Raw genomic sequence first — 19,361 nt, forward strand, 5'->3', positions numbered from 1 at the left:
TTGAGCCCTCACTCCCCTATGTTTCACCCAATATCCAATATTGAACCAATCTCGAAAAGTACTAATTGAGACCTTTCATTTGATACCGCACATGGCTACATTTTGTGAAAAAAAATTTTGCACCCTCCTTTCACATGTATGGGGAGCCCCCCTTAAACTTAACATAAAATGGCGTCAGTTGCTGCATGTAAAGGCAGATCACATGCTCCTACCAATTTTCGTGACAATCTGTTTAACCGTTTCCGAATAAATCGGCTGTGACAGACAGACAGACAGACAGACAGACGGACAGACAGACGGACAGACAGACAGACAGACAGACAGACATCTAATCGATTCTAATAAGGTTTTGTTTCACACAAAACCTTAAAGAGTAGCCTCTCCTCATTGATTGTTTTTCTTTCAACTAAAAAGACGTTTCGTCCAAATGGATATGCACTCTTAACAAATGGAAAAATCCTCACATTCCCCCCAGTAACGTCTTCCTTAACAATCACACCTTAAATAATTCTGTTTCTTTGATTTTTTAATCGAATTTAAACAAATAATTTGAAATATTCCCACATCCCACTGAATTTTCGAAAATCGATCCACGATCAATTCACAATCGTTGCATTTTGTCATTTCGTCTTCGCACCTAGCTTCGGCCATGTTACGGCTGCGAACGCGACCACCTTCAACTGTGCTGCACACACCAATATCCTCATCGTTCTTCAACGCGGCGACGACGACGATACTCGATGTTGACGACGAGCAACGGAGCTTTTCTCGTCCAAGACTGAATTTCTTCTCGGAAAATCGTGCAGCGCAAAGTGCGCCAACCCAGCAGCGGTCATCGGTCATTTCACGGCCCCACCAGCGAGTGTGAATCGTGAGCGCGGCGCCCAGGCCGCAAGTATTGCGTGAAAAGTGAAAGAAAAAAGTTCTCCATTCGCTGGCCAGAGGCAACGACGACTTTACGTCTGGTCGCGGTGTGAGTGCATAGTGCGCGCGTGTGTGTGTGTTTCCGCGTGTCCGCTCGGCGTGTTGACATTGGGAGAAGACAAGCGTGCGTGTGTGCGCGGCGGGACCCGAGTGCGGACAAGGTGAGCGAGCGAGCAAACAACGAACTGGCCGCGGGGCTCACGGCTGTGTGCGTGTGCATGAAGACAGTGCGTGGCTGTGTGCGGGCGCACTCCTGCTCCGTTTTCCTCGGTCGTGTACAACAACAAAACTGCCATTGACGGCGACCATTCTGCGAACGGTCGTGCGAGGAGGAATTGAAAACTTGGCGAATTTCGAAAACTGGCCGAGTCGAAGTCGAAGAGTGGAGGAGCACAAAGAAGAAAGACCGAAGGAGGAGACAAGGCAAAGACAGTCAAGTGAAGGAAGAGCGATTTTTTCGGAGAGACAAGACAAGACGACAGCGCGACTGGCTCGGTGAATTGCAGTGAAAAAAGGTGAAAACAAATGTGCAAGCGTGAAACGGGCGTCGAAACGTGCAGCCCGAGGAAAAGTGAGTTTTGCGCTAGGGTCTGAACGTCGGGAACGGCGCGGCGGCTCAGCGAACACGGCCATCGACGGTGAGACAACGACGCGAGGACAACGGCAACTGGGCCTGAATCGCAACGGAATCGCGACCTGTGCCCGCGGCAGTAGACGGAACAGGACCCGGGTCGGCGGCCGACCCGCTGTTGCGAACAAAGCGTGCGGGAAGTGCATTGCGTGCACCGCCCGCAACTTGGCTACCGAGCGACAACTGCGGACTTGTGGAAACGGCTCGGCGACGGCAGCCAGCCACCCTTCCTCGTCTCGACCTGCACCCTCTCACCGTCACCGCAACGTGTAAATCAATGTGTTGCTGGAAATGATTGATAAAAAGGAGGTCGTCTCATGGTTTAAGGAGCTGGAAAGTTACAAAAGGATCGATGCCATGTACACACTGATCGGGATGTGTCTGCCGTTCGAGCTGCGCTTCCTCGGCTCCGTGCTGGAGGAGCTGGGGCGCCGCGACTCGCAGGAGCTCCGCGGCATCGAGCTGCGGGTGAACAACCCCCAGGAACTGGCAGCGGACATCGCCAGTTGCCAGAACGGTGAGCCCACGGACAAGAAGATCCGCCGGAAGATGGCCATCTACCTGGCGCTGATCAGGGCCTGCAGCCGGTCGTGTGTGAACGAACTGTTCAAGACCCTGGAGGGCTGGGGCGATATGGACTTTGTCAAGTTCGGCGATGTCGAGAACACGCTGGAGGAGCTGTTGCTTGTGTACACGATGGCCTCGTTGCACCCGGTGTTCTCGTACGATCAGCGCAATAAGTGCGCGGACATTCTGGCGAAGATTGAGGACTCACAGAAGCTGCTGCACAGCTCGCAGCAGCATCAGCAACAACAACACCATCCGCACCAACAGCAGACGCAGACTGTGCAACACGAACAACAGCACGGGACGGCGGTGGCGAACGCGGCTGCTGCATCGCCTATGGTTCAGGGTCATATGGTGGCGGGACACCAACACATGCACGCCCAAATGCAGGTCCTGCCCAGCTATCACTATGCCGTGCAGCAGCCGCCAATCCCTCAGGTTAGTCTTGGATTTTGTGTGGTTTTAATTGTTGGAAGTGTTTCAGGTTCACTCCACTCGAAGGTTTTCCCACTTCTAAATCTTTAGCTTCCAGAAAGGATATGCGACTATTTTAGGGTTCTGGTGGGGATAGGGGGCCTTGTGAGCAAACAGGTGGGAGGAGTTTCAACTTACTCGCTAGCCTAACAATTTGGTGGATTATCTCCGTACATTGCAGAGTTTCCGAGGTCTCCACACCTCATTTCATCGAGTTTTTCAGTTTCATCAAAGGATGGCTCCAGCTTCATCAGTGCACTTGTCTTTTCTTCTAAAGGATGGGGCCCATTTTCCTGGCAGATGAGGTTCCCTTTTCAGCAAGGAGAAAGCATTCCGCGTAGGTTCTGATTTTAATTTCGATACAACGTCACTAATGACGCAGCAGCCCTTATTGAGTTTTGCCCTTCAAACTACTCTCGCCTCATCGTGTCTGTTGCTTCTGATTTCCCAGTTGGCGAATGCTGGTAGCCTCCACATCAGTTGGGTTTAGATCACCTGCGCACTTGCTCAGTTTGGCCGACGTTTTTTGCTGTTATTGCCTACAATGTTGGCCCCCGGATTATTGCTTATCGGTCTAACCTTGTCCATCTGTTCTAGGGTTTTGCTTTTTCGAATTCAAAGATTTTGGACGACAATGGAGATCAGGGTGGAAGGAAACCAACGAGCCTTGTCCTGTGTTGTGGAACATCGTTACTTTGGAACACCTAATTGTACCTGGCAACTCGTTTTTCGCTTGATACTTGGCGGAACAGCTGATCACTAATGGTTTTTGGGATAAGTGCGTTGTATCAAAATTTAATTAATAATAATAATAATCGTTGGCGCAACAATCCATATTGGATCAGGACCTTGAAGTGTGTTAGACCACGTCATTCAAGATCGTAACGATACACTACAGTGAACTGTAGGAGGTAATGTTGTCAGCATTGCGCACGCCTGAGATCACTACTCTGATTTGACCCAGGTACTCATTCACAGCTGAGTCGACTGGTATATGACGTCAAACCACGATACATATCCCATTGCTTCCAGTGAGATTTGAATCGTGACTTCCCATACGACAGCCTTCTGCTCTAACCATTCAGCTATCCGGGAACAAATTCGGATCAAAATTTAATTGAGAAAGTTGAGTATATTTTACAATTTTACTATGATATGAGGGGGAATGCGGCTTAGACGAGGGAATTGGATTGTACTGTTCATGGTGAACGTAACTTCGTCAGCAATCATCGCCAATAGATGGGTTCATTTAGGAAAATTTAACGTATCAACATTATTAGATCTTCTTGGGGAGGCCTGGTGGATGACAAACAGCTTTAGGCCGCTTGGAACGACATTGTTAGAAAAGAAATTCAAATCGGAACTAATTTTTTGTAAGCCAAAGGTAGTACATGGGAACATGTGCGAAAGCAGTCCTGCTCGAAAAATATAATGAAATGACGCAAAGGCCAGGATAACACTAAAAAATTCATATCGTTAATACCTCGGTGACCTTTACTGTACAAGGTAATGATCTTGCCAGTCCTGATGTATTCCTCGGGGACTTGGGTTCTTAGCAAGAACTCTTGGCCGGGTTCGAGAGAAGAATCCTCCGAAGAATTTTTGACCTCCCTACATGAGGATGGATGATTTCGTAGCCTACATAACGACGGAATCTATGAGCGATACCATGACCGTCAGGTTGTGAAAAAAATATGACTCAATAGTTTACGGTGGGCGGGTCATTTAATCCGTATGGATGAGGATGATCCAGCCCGGATAGTCTATAAGGGACCTTTGGCTGGAAGCTTTACCACAGCACGGTCTTAATATTGCTCCATAAGATTATCATTTTATTCGGTTGCCACTATCTGGACATATCGCATTAACCACACTTACGTTATCGGTTCCTAGCAATCAGTTGCTCCAAGACTTTCCGAGAAGCTTGTGTACTTCAACTATTCTCCGCCATCGTGCGGTAGTGAGCTCCATTGGATGGTAAAATGTGAATAGAATAGTCGCTCTTTCTAGACGTGTGACCTATCGACTGTCACTTTAGCCTTCTTATCTGGCCCATGGGCCGAAGAAGTTCTACATTTGATATTCTTTTAGGCTAGAGTACGACAATGACTAGACACGAACATGAGTTAATGAAAATTTGGAGTTTCCGAGTAATAGTGGAGGTTACTTTCCAGGAGCTGCTTCCATATAGCACCACAGAGAGAAGATTGGAATGGAAACAAAACTTGATGTCGGAGTTTCAGATTTTTAGGCAAAAGAGTGCAGGCAGAAGGTGCCGTCGTGGAAAAGAATTTACGTGCTGTTGCCAATCGGATTGAAAACCTTGGTTTTGTTCGACTTCAAGTTTGCTTTCCTTCTTGTCCCATCCAGAGCAATTTGGATAAGTTTCCCGAAGCGAAGTATTTGAGGGAAGGGTCCCCTGCAGGACAACATGGACGCCACTGATTACTGGAAAACAATAGTACCGGCGCTGCAGTGTATCCTTGTAAAGCTTCGTGTCTGACTTCAGAGCGGGTGCGTGTGAGATTCGATCTCTCCAGCTCCACTCCTGTGGGACCACCATTTAGGTATTACTTTGCCGGTTGGGTTTACTTTTAGCCACTCGTATTTCTGCTCCTTTCTGCTTTCCTCCTTCGTGCTTCCTTCAGCAGGTCGTTTAGTAGTTTTGCATTGCAAAGAACACCATAAGTCAGTTTCACTACTATATTCATTGGTCCCACGCTCCTCAGCACTCCGTTCAGGTTTTTTTTCCTTCGTACATTTTGGGCAGTGAAACATCACAGGCTCTGCTACTGTCGCCATTCTACCGCATATAGGACAATTCGGTGAACGGTCCAAAAAGCGATGCAAATTCTGCCTGTAGCAACGATCATATCCCGTGTGATAACTGGTCTGCCCGTGAATGTGCGTACAGCGACCTTTCGTAAACTTGTCCCCCCTATGTGTCCACAGGTAATATGACTCTGCTCTTGCCACATTCTTACGTTTTGTGTACCCCTTCAAATATTCTACATGATATAGGACATTCATTTCTTTAGCCAGGATGTCGACTAGGATTATGCCCGTCACTAGAGGAACTGCTTCAACTGATGTGATTCTAAAAGCTCAGATTTATCATCCTGTAAACCGAATTCATCTTCTTGTAAACGCCCGCACCTATTCAGGTGACGCATAAAGCAGAATAGATGGCACCACTCCGGTTAGAAGCAATCGGCGACAGGGTTTCGGCCCGCTAGTCTTCGATAATATTTTGTTTACCGCGGAGGTACAGCTGCCTTTTTAATGGATGCTCTTGGTGTTTCATATATCTTCAATAATCAGTTCCAATCACCTTGTCCCATCGTCCGGATAGTTCAGTGGTTAGAGCACAAGGATGTCGTACGGAAGGTCGCGGTTCAAATCTCACTGGTGGCAGTGGGATTTGTATTGTGACTTGATGCCGGATACTAGTCGAGTATCTGAGTCAAATCAGGGTAATATATCCGCACTCTACGATTCGTTATTAAGACCGCTTCCGTTTTCTTATCCGCCGATGTTTGCCCGGCTCTTCCTAGCGGTCCGTAGACTTTCATATCCCTCGGTATTTTGCTATAACAACCACTGCCAAGTCACCCGCAAAGTTGATAATCGTTGCCTCTGCTTGGGCGGGAAGATCGAGCACCCCATTTTATATGACATTCCACAAAACGGGGCTAAGTAGCTGCTATAACGACATACTCTTTGAGGGGAGGGGGGGGGGGGGGGTGGCATTTATCCAGTACTAGGGGGTCATCTTTGATTGGTAATTTTGTATAAGACTCACTAAACATCCGGGAATATCAACGGTCTCAGTTGGCAGTTGAATGCATTTTTGACATTCAGCGCCAACACGGCACAGAAGCCACCACAACCCAGCGCGTCTTTTACCAGATGGGCCGCAATGGGGGGGGGGGGGGGGGTTTATTGGGATTGGGAAGCATTACAAACTTGCTTTTTCCATTGAGCAATGAATATTCTTTTTTTTATGCGCGCATTCTAGTGAAAATTTCGCCGTTGCTTGATGAATTCATCAAGCTCCATGGCCTTGCTACCTATTATGATAAAAGCAGCTTTGGTTACTCACTCTCCATCGGGGGTAACTCTTTCGATCGCCATAGTTTGTGCTCGTGTGGGCGAGCTCCTTCTGAATCGGTCCATCCGTGGGGCCTTTTCTAGTCTCTTCCGTGCGCATGTATTACGTCTCTGTGGTTTTACGTGGGTGCCTGTCTCGGGGTCTTAATCCCGCGGCCTTCTTAAGACACGGATTTATTTTGTGACCACAATCAGAGACCCGCTACAACAAGCTACAAAAGAACCAGTCTATACCAAATTCATGGCTTAGCATTCATACTGGTGGATGCAAGACCTACCTTAATCTCTATCGAACTAAGGAGTATAGCTCCCGTGTTGAAACGCAAAACCATGTCGAAGCCCTAAGGTCTCTGTTTGCTTCAAAGTAGTCATCAACCGATATGAAGTTCTCACTAGGGGGCCAACCGCAATAAGCGAGATGAACGCACATATAACAGGAATTCTCCTGATGTATGTGAATTCAAAGGCTATCCCGGTTCTCATGGTACCAGTATACCCCTGGTAAGGTTTCGTGACTTATTGCTACATCAAATGAGTCTCTGCAGACTCACGTTTGATCGCTCTAATTAGGCATTTCGTGCATTCGCCTACTGTATCACGGTCGGCAAACCTATGTGATACAGCGTCTCCCGGTGCCACTGTTATGAAGGTTCTTTTCGGCGACATGGTTTTGGTTCGGCCCACAGGTTTGCCGCCTCGTCTTCCTCATCGCCACCTTTGAGCATCCGTACGCATGTAATATTAAATGCAATAGTAGCCATTGCTAAGACACTGCGGTCGTTGGATATCGATGGTCAGGGGACCGATTACTCACTCCCAAAAACCGCCGGTGCTGCGTTTGCGAAGCCTTACTCTAGTAACTCTAGTTCTCCTCTGCTCTTCCGTAATCGGTTTTATTTCTGGGTATCTCTTCTACATTGCAGTCAGTTCTCCTTCTCTTCTGTATCGGAAATTTTCTTTGGTAGCACTGCCCGATTGTGATTTTCCTTAACCTGTATTGGAATCTCGTAGTGAAGTTTTTCGCATTAGTCATCAGCTGCGATCCGACGCTGGAATCGCATCTGCTGCCACTTCGCTTCCTAGCAAATGAAGCCACAGTGCCACAAAAAGGTGAAGAGTACTCTGTAGAGTCTCATCATATCACTCCGCTTAGTCCTAGAATGCCAAGCCTATATCCCTGGAATCCTGACTCAAATTGAAGAAAGCGGGTATTCTGTCGTCCGAGAAATCGATCAAAAACTGTCGATAACCAATGGTTGTAACCATAAACCGAGGCGCTGTTAACATTTTGGTAGTATGAAAAGTTCGAAATTTTACAGATTTTTTAGCCACAAATTCCCGCTTCTTTTTGGCGTCTTTTATGGCAGGCAGGGAATATTTTGAGTATATTCTTAAAACCCGGCTAGACAGAGGTAACTTAACGCATATTGATCCATTTATGCCCTGGGCATAAAAGAAAGTGCTTGGCAGATGTTTGTTGCTGAGTTATAAACTATACGGGTGTGTTTACGGCCTGGTTCCTCCCTAAGCTGACCGAAGAGCAGATATTTTTGTTTCTGTATTATATAATTTGGCCTTTTCCTTTCCTTTTTTCTTCCAATTTGGATTGAGAGAAAAAATTGTGTCTTTTTCCTGTCGACTTGACTTTGAAATATTATCATTTATTTCTTGTTCGGAATGGAGGCAGCCCTGAATCCACAATTAATTTGATGGCGGATTGAGAAAAATCGCCCAGTATTTCTGGCTAAAAGCCGGTCGAAGTAAAAATATTTCTTGTTTGGAATAGAGGGAGCGCTGAATCCGCCACTGACTTGATGGCTGACCGGACCAATTGAAGACAAACTGGCTCTCACTTTTCTGCTCTGTCTCCTCGTTTTGAGCTTACCTCCAAAGTTATTTTTTTTAACATGACTACGTTTTCGTCCAGGGCAGAGGCAACTCATTAGATGCTGCCTCTGCCCTGGGAGTAGCGTGACCAAAATGGCAGTAGTTGTAGTTTATTCCGCACTGACCAAAATCGTAGTCGTCTTAAAAAAAGACTTTGGGTGTAAATCTAAAAGGAAGAGCCCATGGACCAGAAAAGTGAGAGCCAGTTTCTCTCCAACTGGCCCTGTCAGCCATCAAGTGGGTGGCGGATTTAGCACTCCCTTCATTCCAAACAGTAAATACTTCAGCTTTCGTTCTGAATTTAGCCAGAAATACTGGGCGGTTTTTCTACAGGATATATTCTGTAGCCGAATTAATAAAGGGGAGCGAACTGCATCTGCTAATCACTTCGGTCACGCTGCTCTCAGGACAGATGAACAATATAACCCATTTTTTGTTTGACATATGTCGGAGCAGCTGATCATTGGCAATCAATTTTATTCGACAGACAAATTCAAAAAGTTTGGTGACATACACACTTAAAACCGCTATTCAAAGCCAAACAAAGAAACAAGGTGGTGCGATAGCTGAGTGAGTTGAGCATCAACCTTTCTGCTTGGTTACTCCAATGAATGTTTGTGTTTGCGTTTGTTGGATCCCGCTGCTGTAGGCTTATAACTCACAGCAATAGAGTAGGCGACGACATCAGACAGCTATTAGGCATATCGTACTGGTGGACCTAGGCGCAAAACCGGGATGTTTGGGAGTTCCTTACTAAGGTAGGCCTACAGTGGTTACCCGCTGTTTCGCTTTTGATAAGGATGAAAGTGAACACTTTAAAACACTTGGAATTCGTTTAGCAACAGTTCCAATTGCAAAAATGTCCGAGGGGCTATCAAAAGGATGCATACAAGGCTAAGAGACTGGTAAAAATCGGTTGTTTCTCTTGCCAGAAAGCAATAGAACAACCGCGGCTCAAAAGATGTTTGATCCTCTCTTATTTTCTTCGCCATCCAGTCATTTTCCTCTGAACAGTTTTGAATAACTATATGGTACAGTCAACACCAGGTAGCGAAAAGATAACTTAGAGAGAGAGAGCTTCCCGTGGCTATTTTTTCACAAGATCTGTACCCGTCCGCCTTGAATCATATATGGCCCAAAAAGAACTAATATTTTAGTGGTGTGATAAATTTTGGCCTATCTCAATGATTAATATTTTTGCGGAATTAATAAACTCAGTGGCAAGGCTAAAAAAACAAATCGTTAGCAAAAAGCACACTAACTTCATCAGATTATAACTGTAATGAAGAGGCGGGCAGGTTGAGTAACTATGCCGATGTGATAGTTGCTATATACGGACCGGTAATCCACAAAACACTCCCACAGTAGTGTTGAAATTTTGGGTTAGAGTCCTTTCCTTTGAACTCGGCGTCAAGAAAAGCAGACGAAAAAAACGTGAAAACATTTCAATATATGCATGTCGCGTCAATGACACCTACACGCCATCGCACCTGGTCCACCGAAATGCTTTTCAACTTCTTTCAGGACTTCCCCAGATACCCGTACTCCTCTACTCTTCTGCACTAAGTGCTTCTGGAGCAAAATACTCGTTGGCTATCTTGGGAGATTGGGCTCCACTACATAGCGTAGACTGCAATAGAATACTTGCAGAGTTTGCTACATCACCTTTGCTACCAAACCCCTACATGGAGGACTCCAGATTCACTCCTTGTTCACGTTGTTGAAAGCTTTCTCGAAATCGACGAAGAGATGCCTTTCCAATTGTCGTATTCAAGCTGGTGTTCTTCTTTGGAATCTTAATGGCCGTCTCCTTTTTCCACTCTTTGGGAAGATCTCGGATTCCAAGATTTTCGTACGAGTGGAAGCAGTAGATCTGCGGAAACTGCAGGTGTAACGACGAATAACGTTATGGGGAGACCGTAAAGTCAAGCGGCTTTATTGCGTTTGGGTGCATTAATAGCCGTGTTTCTTCCGCTTCTTCAGTTGGTCATCGTGAATGAGGAATCGACCGTTAAGGTCCCTCACGGGACTGGGTTTTCGGCTTGCAAGCATGCAAACATTTCATGATGCGCTATACAGTTCCGAAGCCATTGCGATCTGTGGCAGCTTCTGCTTCTTTGATTAGCGCAATAACAAGTTCCTTTTTATCACAGCACACACTGCATTGAACTTTTCAGGATTCCGCACGGTATCGAAGTTCGAGCGTGTCCCGCCCACCATCATTCGCAGTGGTCGATAGAGCCTTCAATTCCTTCTGTTCATAGATCCGCACCCACGATACAGCTGTCAGTTAGATCGTGTGATGTCCCTACGGGATGTGACGGAAGACCTGCGTAGCATCCGAGAAAAGAGCAATTTTGATAATGGCCTAATGCTCTTCGATACTCTCAGACGGGTTACTCAGGATATTTAGTGATCAGCGAGTTTGCTCTCCCGCTGTCGGACGACTACTGGATCATGTAAGCGGCTGATGTTGAACTTGAGGGGGTCGCAGTCCACCAACCCTGTGGGGGGACGCAACACGCAAAAGAACGTAAGCGGCCATCAGATGGTGGTTCATTTCGAGGTCAATGCCTGTGTTTCTTAACTCCTAAATCTAATGCTGATCGCGATATGTCGTCGATTTGATTGCTCGTAAGGGTGTCGGTCAATTGACATCCAACTGACTTTATGGCAAGCTTTGTGCTCGAACAATGTGCCAGCAATGACGGGGCGGTGGAAGTTGCAGAAATTCACAAACCTCCCACCATTATCATTACGGTCGCCGAGACCGGGCTTCCCCATCACATATCCTAGCAAATTGTCGTCAGAACTTGCCTTAGCATTCAGACCACCCATCACGATCATAGTATCACCTTTAGGAAACCTCTCCGAAACTACGTGTATTTGCTTCTAGAAAGAACTCTTCACTATATCAGAAACCTCCGTTCATGCATAGCACTGTAGAATTGTGATGCTCCTTAACCTAGACCGGAATTTTCGATTCAGAATTCTGTCAGAAAGTGGTTCCCAAGTTAAGAGAACGCACCTTGCGGGAGCCGTCAGTAACAATCTGGCACCGAATTTGTGCCTGGTACCACTTGGCTTTCCATTTGCATCGATTAATTTGGATAGTGTCGATTGTGCTTACTTTTAAAAAGTGTCCATACACGAACCATTTTAAGCACCTTTTTTGTGAAATCTGTTCCCATCCAACCCAACTAACGCGAATTTTTCCAGTGACCAACAATTCTTCACTGCTTTCTGCCGCTTGGAATTTTTCTTTATGGCACATTGAACGTCATCATCTCAAATCCTCGCGGCATTTTCTTCAAACAAGCCTTTAATTTGGTTTTTGAATTCATCAGCCCTTCTAGGACAAAATACTTCCAATTCGAAAATAATATTTCACCTCTGAGGTCCTAGGGCCTAGTTGGCATTTCTGCCTAGGTCTGTTAAGCCGCGGAGCTGGGGATTATCCGTGCAAGTTGCAGTTTTTGCTTTCCTTTGTGTTTAACGAGAGTTCAGTCACCTAGTTAACTTTGAGCTTCATCTTGCTAGTCGATACCTATTCTTGAACAGCCCGTACTTCGGCTTCCGGGAATGCTGAATAGATCTTTTTTCTTTTTCGGTCCTGGTGGTTAATTGGAGGACTCCCCTCAAAGTCTATGTTAGATGTTAGATCTTCGATAGGACGGGTCATTAGGCCTGTCAGTGCCCTTATTTTGCTTTTATACAGTTCAAGGATTTCCCTCTTTCCTATAAATGGATTACTTAAGTTGTTGGTTTTTGAGTCTTATATGAATTTGCTTATTCCAGGTACAGGATTTGCCCTTGTAAATTGTGATTGGAGTTACTTTGTTCGTTTTCACACTTTGTTGGCATTTCCACAACAATTTAGATCTGGTTTGAGGTGATGTTATAGCTTATGACACTGCTCTACTAGTAGAGAGAATATTGGTTTTAGAATCCTTGTACTTGATATTCTGATGTTCAGATTTATTGCATATACTTTGCCTGAAAAACCGAGGTGTTGTTATGGTTACCTGTATGTTATGTTTCGAATTAACTCCATGTTTCCCTGCCCCTGTCCTATCTTCTGTTTTTGAACCATGTGTATATCATAAATTTTGGTTCCTCCGATGGCTGACTATCCTGGAATTGTAATCCTCCCTTATTATTGAGGTCCTGACTTTGGAGTCACTTCAAAACTTTGGTAACATGACATCGCTGCCCATTTTCCAAGATGGATTTGTAATTTCGTAGATTGAAAGTTTGTACCCGTGTATTGAAGGTGCCCGCATGCGATTTAGATGAAGTGTGTGTGTTGCCAGACTCGTCTCTTCTTCTATTTTATTAATTGCAACAACACGCCCACCTTTGACCATTGCATCAGAGCTCTAGATGAGCATGGCTAGAGTTCTAGAGACATATGCATGACATGGATGGTTCTAATCTCTATGTCTTACCTACAGCTCTATGCAATCTTCGTCGGAAATTTCCTATATCCCGGACTTGGCCATTTGATCGACTTTTCGGTTGATCCCAGAATGGTTTTGAGGTGGCGTCCAGACCATGTGCCCCAGTCTTTTCAACAAAAGGAAGATAACGTGGAATTCGAAAGCTGTTTTCCGTCTGGACTGTTGATTCGAAGTCAGCTTGGTGAACGCTTGCGGTTGAAACGTCTTTTTTCGTTTGCTGATCAAACTGGTGATGGTCAGTTCGGTGTATCCATTCAGTCCTTCACCACGCCTTCTGAAACAAATGGAGGGGGTAGTATCCGGTGGATCATGTGGTTGAAAGAGGTGACTTTGTGGTGATGAGTGCGACTCGACGGGTTAGGGATAACTCGTTTAGTGTCTGTCGGTTTCCTGTAGATCTCCATAACTATTTTTTTGCTTTCTCCTGAACACATGTTCAAGAAAGATAATTGACTTTCCTTTTCCATCTCCGGGGTGAGCTCGATACTGTTTTTGAGCAAGTCTATGCAGTCTATTGAGCAAGTCGAGCGTTTTGTCCACATCGTTTTCCATGAGGATAGTGCAGATATCGTCTACATACGTCTTCCAAAACCTTGGCATCAGATCGATCGAAGCTAACTTGGTTTCCAGGTTGGATATGAAGATTTCGTTCATGAACGGAGAGAGAGGATACCATATTGGAGCTTTCTTTAACGATTTATAAGACTCAATACTAATAGTAAAGTAGCTTTCCTCCGTGCAGCTCCTGACTAGCTTCATATATTGTTTTACCCTAGGTTTCCATTGTGAACTTTCTTGTTGTTTATGTAGCCAATCCTCTACTAGAGCGGTTGCTTCTTTGATCGGCACCCTCGCGAAAAGAGCCTTGACCCCCAAACCTTTTCTTCGGTTTTATAGATTCATCCGGTTCTTCATCGCTCCTCGATTTCTGAAAGGAAGGTTTGAACATGTGCCTATTGTGTATTTGTTCACTTGGAGTTTCATTATCTCCAGCTTTGAATTTGGGTGTCAGTCACCTGCACTGTTAAACAGGCTCCCCTTGTTTATTCATGAGTTCTTACTAGCCGAACAAAGAAAACAAAGAAAGATGCCTTCGAATTTTCTCTCAACATCTTGTCCGCCATCGAACTACACGTGGACACAAGCAGTTTCTTGTACCTAATCGTGACAAGTGATGAGAAATGGTGCATATATGTCAATATGAGGCAAAGAAAAGAATGGGTGGCTTGAGGACAAAACGGCAACGCCGAGTGTTAAGCGGATCTCCACCCAAAAAAGGGCCTGGCAGCATTGGGAGATGAATGAAACAGTGCGATCAGCAAGGACTTTCAAATTGTTTAACTAAACCGCGTAATTGAAGCAATTTAGCTGAAGAGAACAGACCGATAAGATCAAATCATACTGCTTGATGACAACCGTAGGCCTAATATTTCACAAATGGTGAAAGGACACTATGAGCTCGAGTGGAAGGTTCTTTATCATCCAGCATATTCTCCAGACCTTGCCCCAATGGATTTCCTTCATTTGCGCTCCTGGTCGAATCAAAAACCGGTTCAATAACTCCTTCGACGCAAGACCGGACAATTTTTGGTGGAACAATATATTATTATTTTATGCTATAATTATTTTCGAACGACCAAATAGTTTACTTGAATAAAATAATAATGTGTCCAGGAAGCTTAATGGTTAGAGCGCTAGGCTGTCGTAACTGAAGGTTATGGTTCAAATCTCACTGGGGCAGGGGTATTTATTTATTAAATGGACAATTAACAGAAGAAGTCCATTACACCGATAGAGAGTTTAAAGAGGATGCAAAGATCGAGGAAGATTCTATGTTGTTGGAGGTAAGGGAGTTGAAAGGTAGGGAGGCGGCCGGAATAGTCAACATGGGGGAGGTTCATCTTGAAGAAGAGCGAGCGGGTGAATTTGCGCTGTATATTCTCTAGGACAATTACGGAAAAATACTCAAGAATACTTCTCACGAGGGAGATAAAAAGCATCATGGAGGGTCAGAACGAGGTGAAATCAGTACAGGGACGCAGTATGAAACCTGACATTTTGGAAACACAGTTGGTAATATCGGCTGTCAAAACGCAGTTTATCTTCGAAGGTTACGTCCAGGTCGAAGATAGAATTCAGATAGGATAGAGAGCAACCACCAAGAGAGTAGAAGAAAGGAGTGGGAGAGGTTTTAAGCGAGTAACACATCTGATAGCATTTTCTGATGTTAAGAGCCCACTTATTAACTGTGCACCAATGGACCAAATTATCCAGATTTGCCTGGAGGGAAGTACAATCTATTGGGGACGAAACAGTTTGAGGTCATCGGCGTATAACAAACAAGGGCAAGTGAAGATAGAGGGGAGGTCGTTAATAAAGAATGAACAATAAAAATAAAAGAGGCCGTAGAATGGATCCTTGTGGCACACCAGACGAGGGCGAAAAAGGACTAGAAGACCGACCATCAAAGGAAACGCTACAGGATCGGAAGGAGAAGTAGGAGGCATGCAATAAGTGATGAAGGAATGCTGAGAGGGGCGAGTTTGGACAATAGTATCTCGTGGTTAACGGAATCGAAGGCCTTAGAAAAGTGCGTGTAAATGACGCGGATTTCCTGCCGAGAGTTGAGGCATTTGGCCACAAAGTTGGTGAAGTCCAGAAGACTGCATAGCAGTGGATCGATGTTTTATGAAGCCGTGCTGCTCCGTAGCTATAAGGTGGCCGAAAGGGGTGGTCAACCAGCCATTGATGTACCTCTCTAGGATCTTGGAGCAAGATGAGAGGAACAATATAGAGCGGTAATTCTCAATAAGGGTATGGTAGATTTCATTGGTGAATCAGAATGAGTAGAAGCTCAGGGCTTTGGGGGAGGAAGGAACTTAATTAAGACGGAGATCAAACAGAATGGAATAAAAAGAGAGGAGGACTTGGTCGCGGGTTAATGGTGGGAGAATGGAAACTCAGTTGATTGACGACAGAGCTAAGTTGGGCTTAGGGGGCTTACGCATAGTATGGGAGTTGAGGCGCGGCAGTTGTACCTCGAATTCAACAGCAGAATGGTGGGCATCAGGAACAATATAGGATAAGAGCAAGGAGGCAGAGCTCAGCCGGATCAGATCTCGAGAGCCAGCCTGTAGCGTTGGCGAAGGAAAGCAGCTTTCTCACCATGGAGCTAGAGATCTCTGACGTCCTCAAAGAATGGTTTATCCAGTGTTCTTAACCGGGTTCTAGCTAGGCAAAGCAAGTATCTGAGGATTTTTCCGTCTTTTCTGAGGTTCGGCAATGCGAATTGTAGGGTTTGTGACTTATTTAATTGCTACGATTTTAAGTATGAAAAATTTTGATTTTTATAAAATAAATTATTTAATATAAATCATGATTTTTATCAAAAAATCATTTGATTTAAATCATGATTTAAATTAATCAACTTTGCTCAGATTCGAGGTGACTAATACCTAGGGGTTTGACTGACATTTTTTTTTCTTCAGCCTTTGTCCCGTTCACAAGCGGGGTCGGCTTGACGTGATTGGTTTCGCCATTTGGCTCTATCGAATGCCTGATCTGGGTGCAATCTCCGAGCTTGTAAATCCTCATCCAGCGTATCAAGCCACCGTTGTTTCGGCTTGCCTTTTGGTCGTTTACCATTGACTTCGATGTTCAGACCAATCTTGACAAGTGAAGGGGTTTGACAGACATTGAAAAAGTATATTGAAGCTAGGCGGACTTACAATGAGGTTAAAAGCCAGGAATCTTTGCAGGTCAATAAACTGATGAACAGAACTTGGTATAGAATACAAATTTTTTTTCTATAAAACTGTAATGAATCCAGTTTAGGGGTCTCAAATGTCATGCTCTTCATGCCTCTTGAGTGAGGCCTTTTCAGTGTGCGCTGTTCGATAAGCTATCAAAGTAATCCGGTCCCTTGTGGATATCATTTAAGCTCTCTTTTGGTTCCTTGACCCCTACCAGAGTCCTAACCTTCTCGTTCTGGAAGTTTCTATTGCCCGGCGCTTTTCATTTCAAAGGCTGGCAACCATCTGCTCCTCATAGGGAAATGGTGCAACTCTTTAATGGTTTCAAATTGCAAATGACGTATACATTGTCGAATTTAATGAAAAAACCATGTTTATATCGTGAAACGCTAACCTTTCTCCATTTCACTTGCAGATGATCCACACAGATTCATCAGTATCACATCAAATTCCGGCAGATATTCCATTTCACCCAACATTGGGCATTCCTACAGAATACACAGTTGGAGCGCCACCGCCCCCCATCTGGACAATACGGCCTGGCATTCAATCATACACGCCGCAGCAGCCACCCTCGATAGATGTAAGTTTTCGGTATTCCCCATCCCCCAAACAATATCCATGAAAATGTCCAAATTGCTGTAGTTATGCTATGTTTTGCAGCCACATCCGCCACAATCGCCGTCTCCAATGTTAAGCCAGCAATCGTCCCCGTCACATAGTCGAACAGCTAGCCCGAGCCGATCGAGCGGCGGAGGCGGCGGCAATACGATCATGCAACAGCAACAAACGCAACAGCAACAACACAATCGCAATTCACAGCAACAGCAACAGCAGCAGCAACAATCGCAACGGAATAATACTCTAAGAAATAGCCGCCGTCCATCTGTGGAGACAACGCCACCCCCGACCATGCAACAGCAAGCGCATCAGCTGCCGCCTAGTCAACTTATAATTCCAAGCGACATGATACCGCCCTACATAAAGAACTTGGATGATGTGAGTAGAAAAACAAAGGGGAAAAATTTCCGAAAAAAGTTCTAGAGTAGCTTTTGAGTTTGCAAAGTGTTTTGACGGTTTTACGCACGAGCGTTTTTAACTGGTTTTATTTTAGCCACTTTATTTTTGCCAGTTTTCACTATGGAACTTTAACTGCATAGAAGAGAGTACAATTGTTTATTTTCCAATTTTTATACATGCATTACGTATACATTGATAAGTAGTTGATTAACGATGTCCTAACTCGTCCATCCGGTGCCGGATGGAGCCCTAGACCAATTTTGCTAACAAAATTCAAGTTTTATGTAATATTTTTGATATGTTTGATACACAATTGTTATCATATGAAATACATACATGCACATGTACAGGTTGTTTCCAAAGAGCGTGTCGGTTAGAAAAAAAAAATAAAACAAAACGAATCAGAAATAAATATTTTTTAAAGGCACAGAATCATTAGTTTTATTGACACAAAAAATATAATCAACATTCAAAAGGTTTTGTACAGTTTCCCGATTTGAAAACCAATCCCCAGCCTAACACCTAAATCCCGAAATTCCATTGCTTTTTGGAGGTCGTTGCCGTCTCTAACAAGATCCAAGTGCTCGCAACCGAATCCTTCCAGTTTAGTTGGTATATTTTTGGTACATTTTAATGAAATTTTGAAACTTATAAAACTTGGGTTGATTAGTATGAAAACAATGATTGACACGCTCTTCTGGAACAAGTTGTAATTAATATAGCCTAAGTTTTGGTTCGTTGCCATTGGAGGGTCAGATTTTGAGGATTTTTGTGTTGATATTGCACAAATTTCAGTTAATCTTGGCCAGTTCGGCATAGTTCATGTGCAGAGTTTATTCATAAGGGAAGGCACTTTATCTAGCTGCACTTATTTTGTTTCTTAATTAATATTAATGTGAGTTAGAATGAAGCTTGATAGCTGTAGTCCTTAGAATGCGGCGTCGACGTTTATACATATATTATAAATACCTTGATCAAAAGGTTCATGGAATTTATTCAGAAAATATGAAATACAAGATTATCTATCAAAATTGATATTATCCACTTCAAAGTAATCTCCATCAACTGCAGTCGACCGGTGATTTTGATTTTTCCAGCTCCTCTTTGTTGCTGAAACGTATTGCTCGTAGTGCTGATTCGATTGAACAGAAAGGAATCGTAGGGAGCCAAGTCAATTTGGTCTAAAATTCGCGGGGAAATAATGGCATTGTGCCACATGCGCCGTGGTAAAACGAGTTGTTCAAACAGAAATCCTTTTGTTTTTGATGAACCGCTTCACGTCTTTTAACGATCAAGTAATGTATCTTGCTCACTGTCTGATTTTTGGGCAAAAATTCATAATGAATCACATCGTTCTAGACGATGAAAATCGTGAGCATCAACTTGTTTTAATGGTTTGATTTTGGATTGCATGTTATACTCATAAACTCACGTCTTGTTTCCAGTAATCTCTTCTTTTTCTTCAGCCTTTGTCCCGTTCACAAGCGGGGTCGGCTCGTCGTGATCGGCTTCGTCATTTGGCTCTATCGAATGCCT

At 44.4% G+C, this 19,361-nt stretch overlaps 1 protein-coding gene across 1 annotated transcript in view; it reads left to right on the top strand.

Annotated features, from left to right (window-relative positions):
- Positions 1-986: 986 nt before the first annotated feature.
- Positions 987-19,361, top strand: part of LOC119650744 (myb-like protein Q) — a 32,870-nt gene continuing 14,495 nt past the window's right edge. The window contains exons 1-3 of the mRNA XM_038053817.1: positions 987-2,560; positions 17,221-17,388; positions 17,451-17,804. Of these exons, the coding sequence (XP_037909745.1) occupies positions 1,847-2,560; positions 17,221-17,388; positions 17,451-17,804 (1,236 nt within the window). The 5' untranslated portion in view covers positions 987-1,846. The remainder of the gene's footprint in view (positions 2,561-17,220; positions 17,389-17,450; positions 17,805-19,361) is intronic.

This window comes from Hermetia illucens, chromosome 3, assembly GCF_905115235.1.
Source record: "Hermetia illucens chromosome 3, iHerIll2.2.curated.20191125, whole genome shotgun sequence".
In the NCBI taxonomy this organism is placed as follows: Eukaryota; Metazoa; Arthropoda; class Insecta; order Diptera; family Stratiomyidae; genus Hermetia; species Hermetia illucens.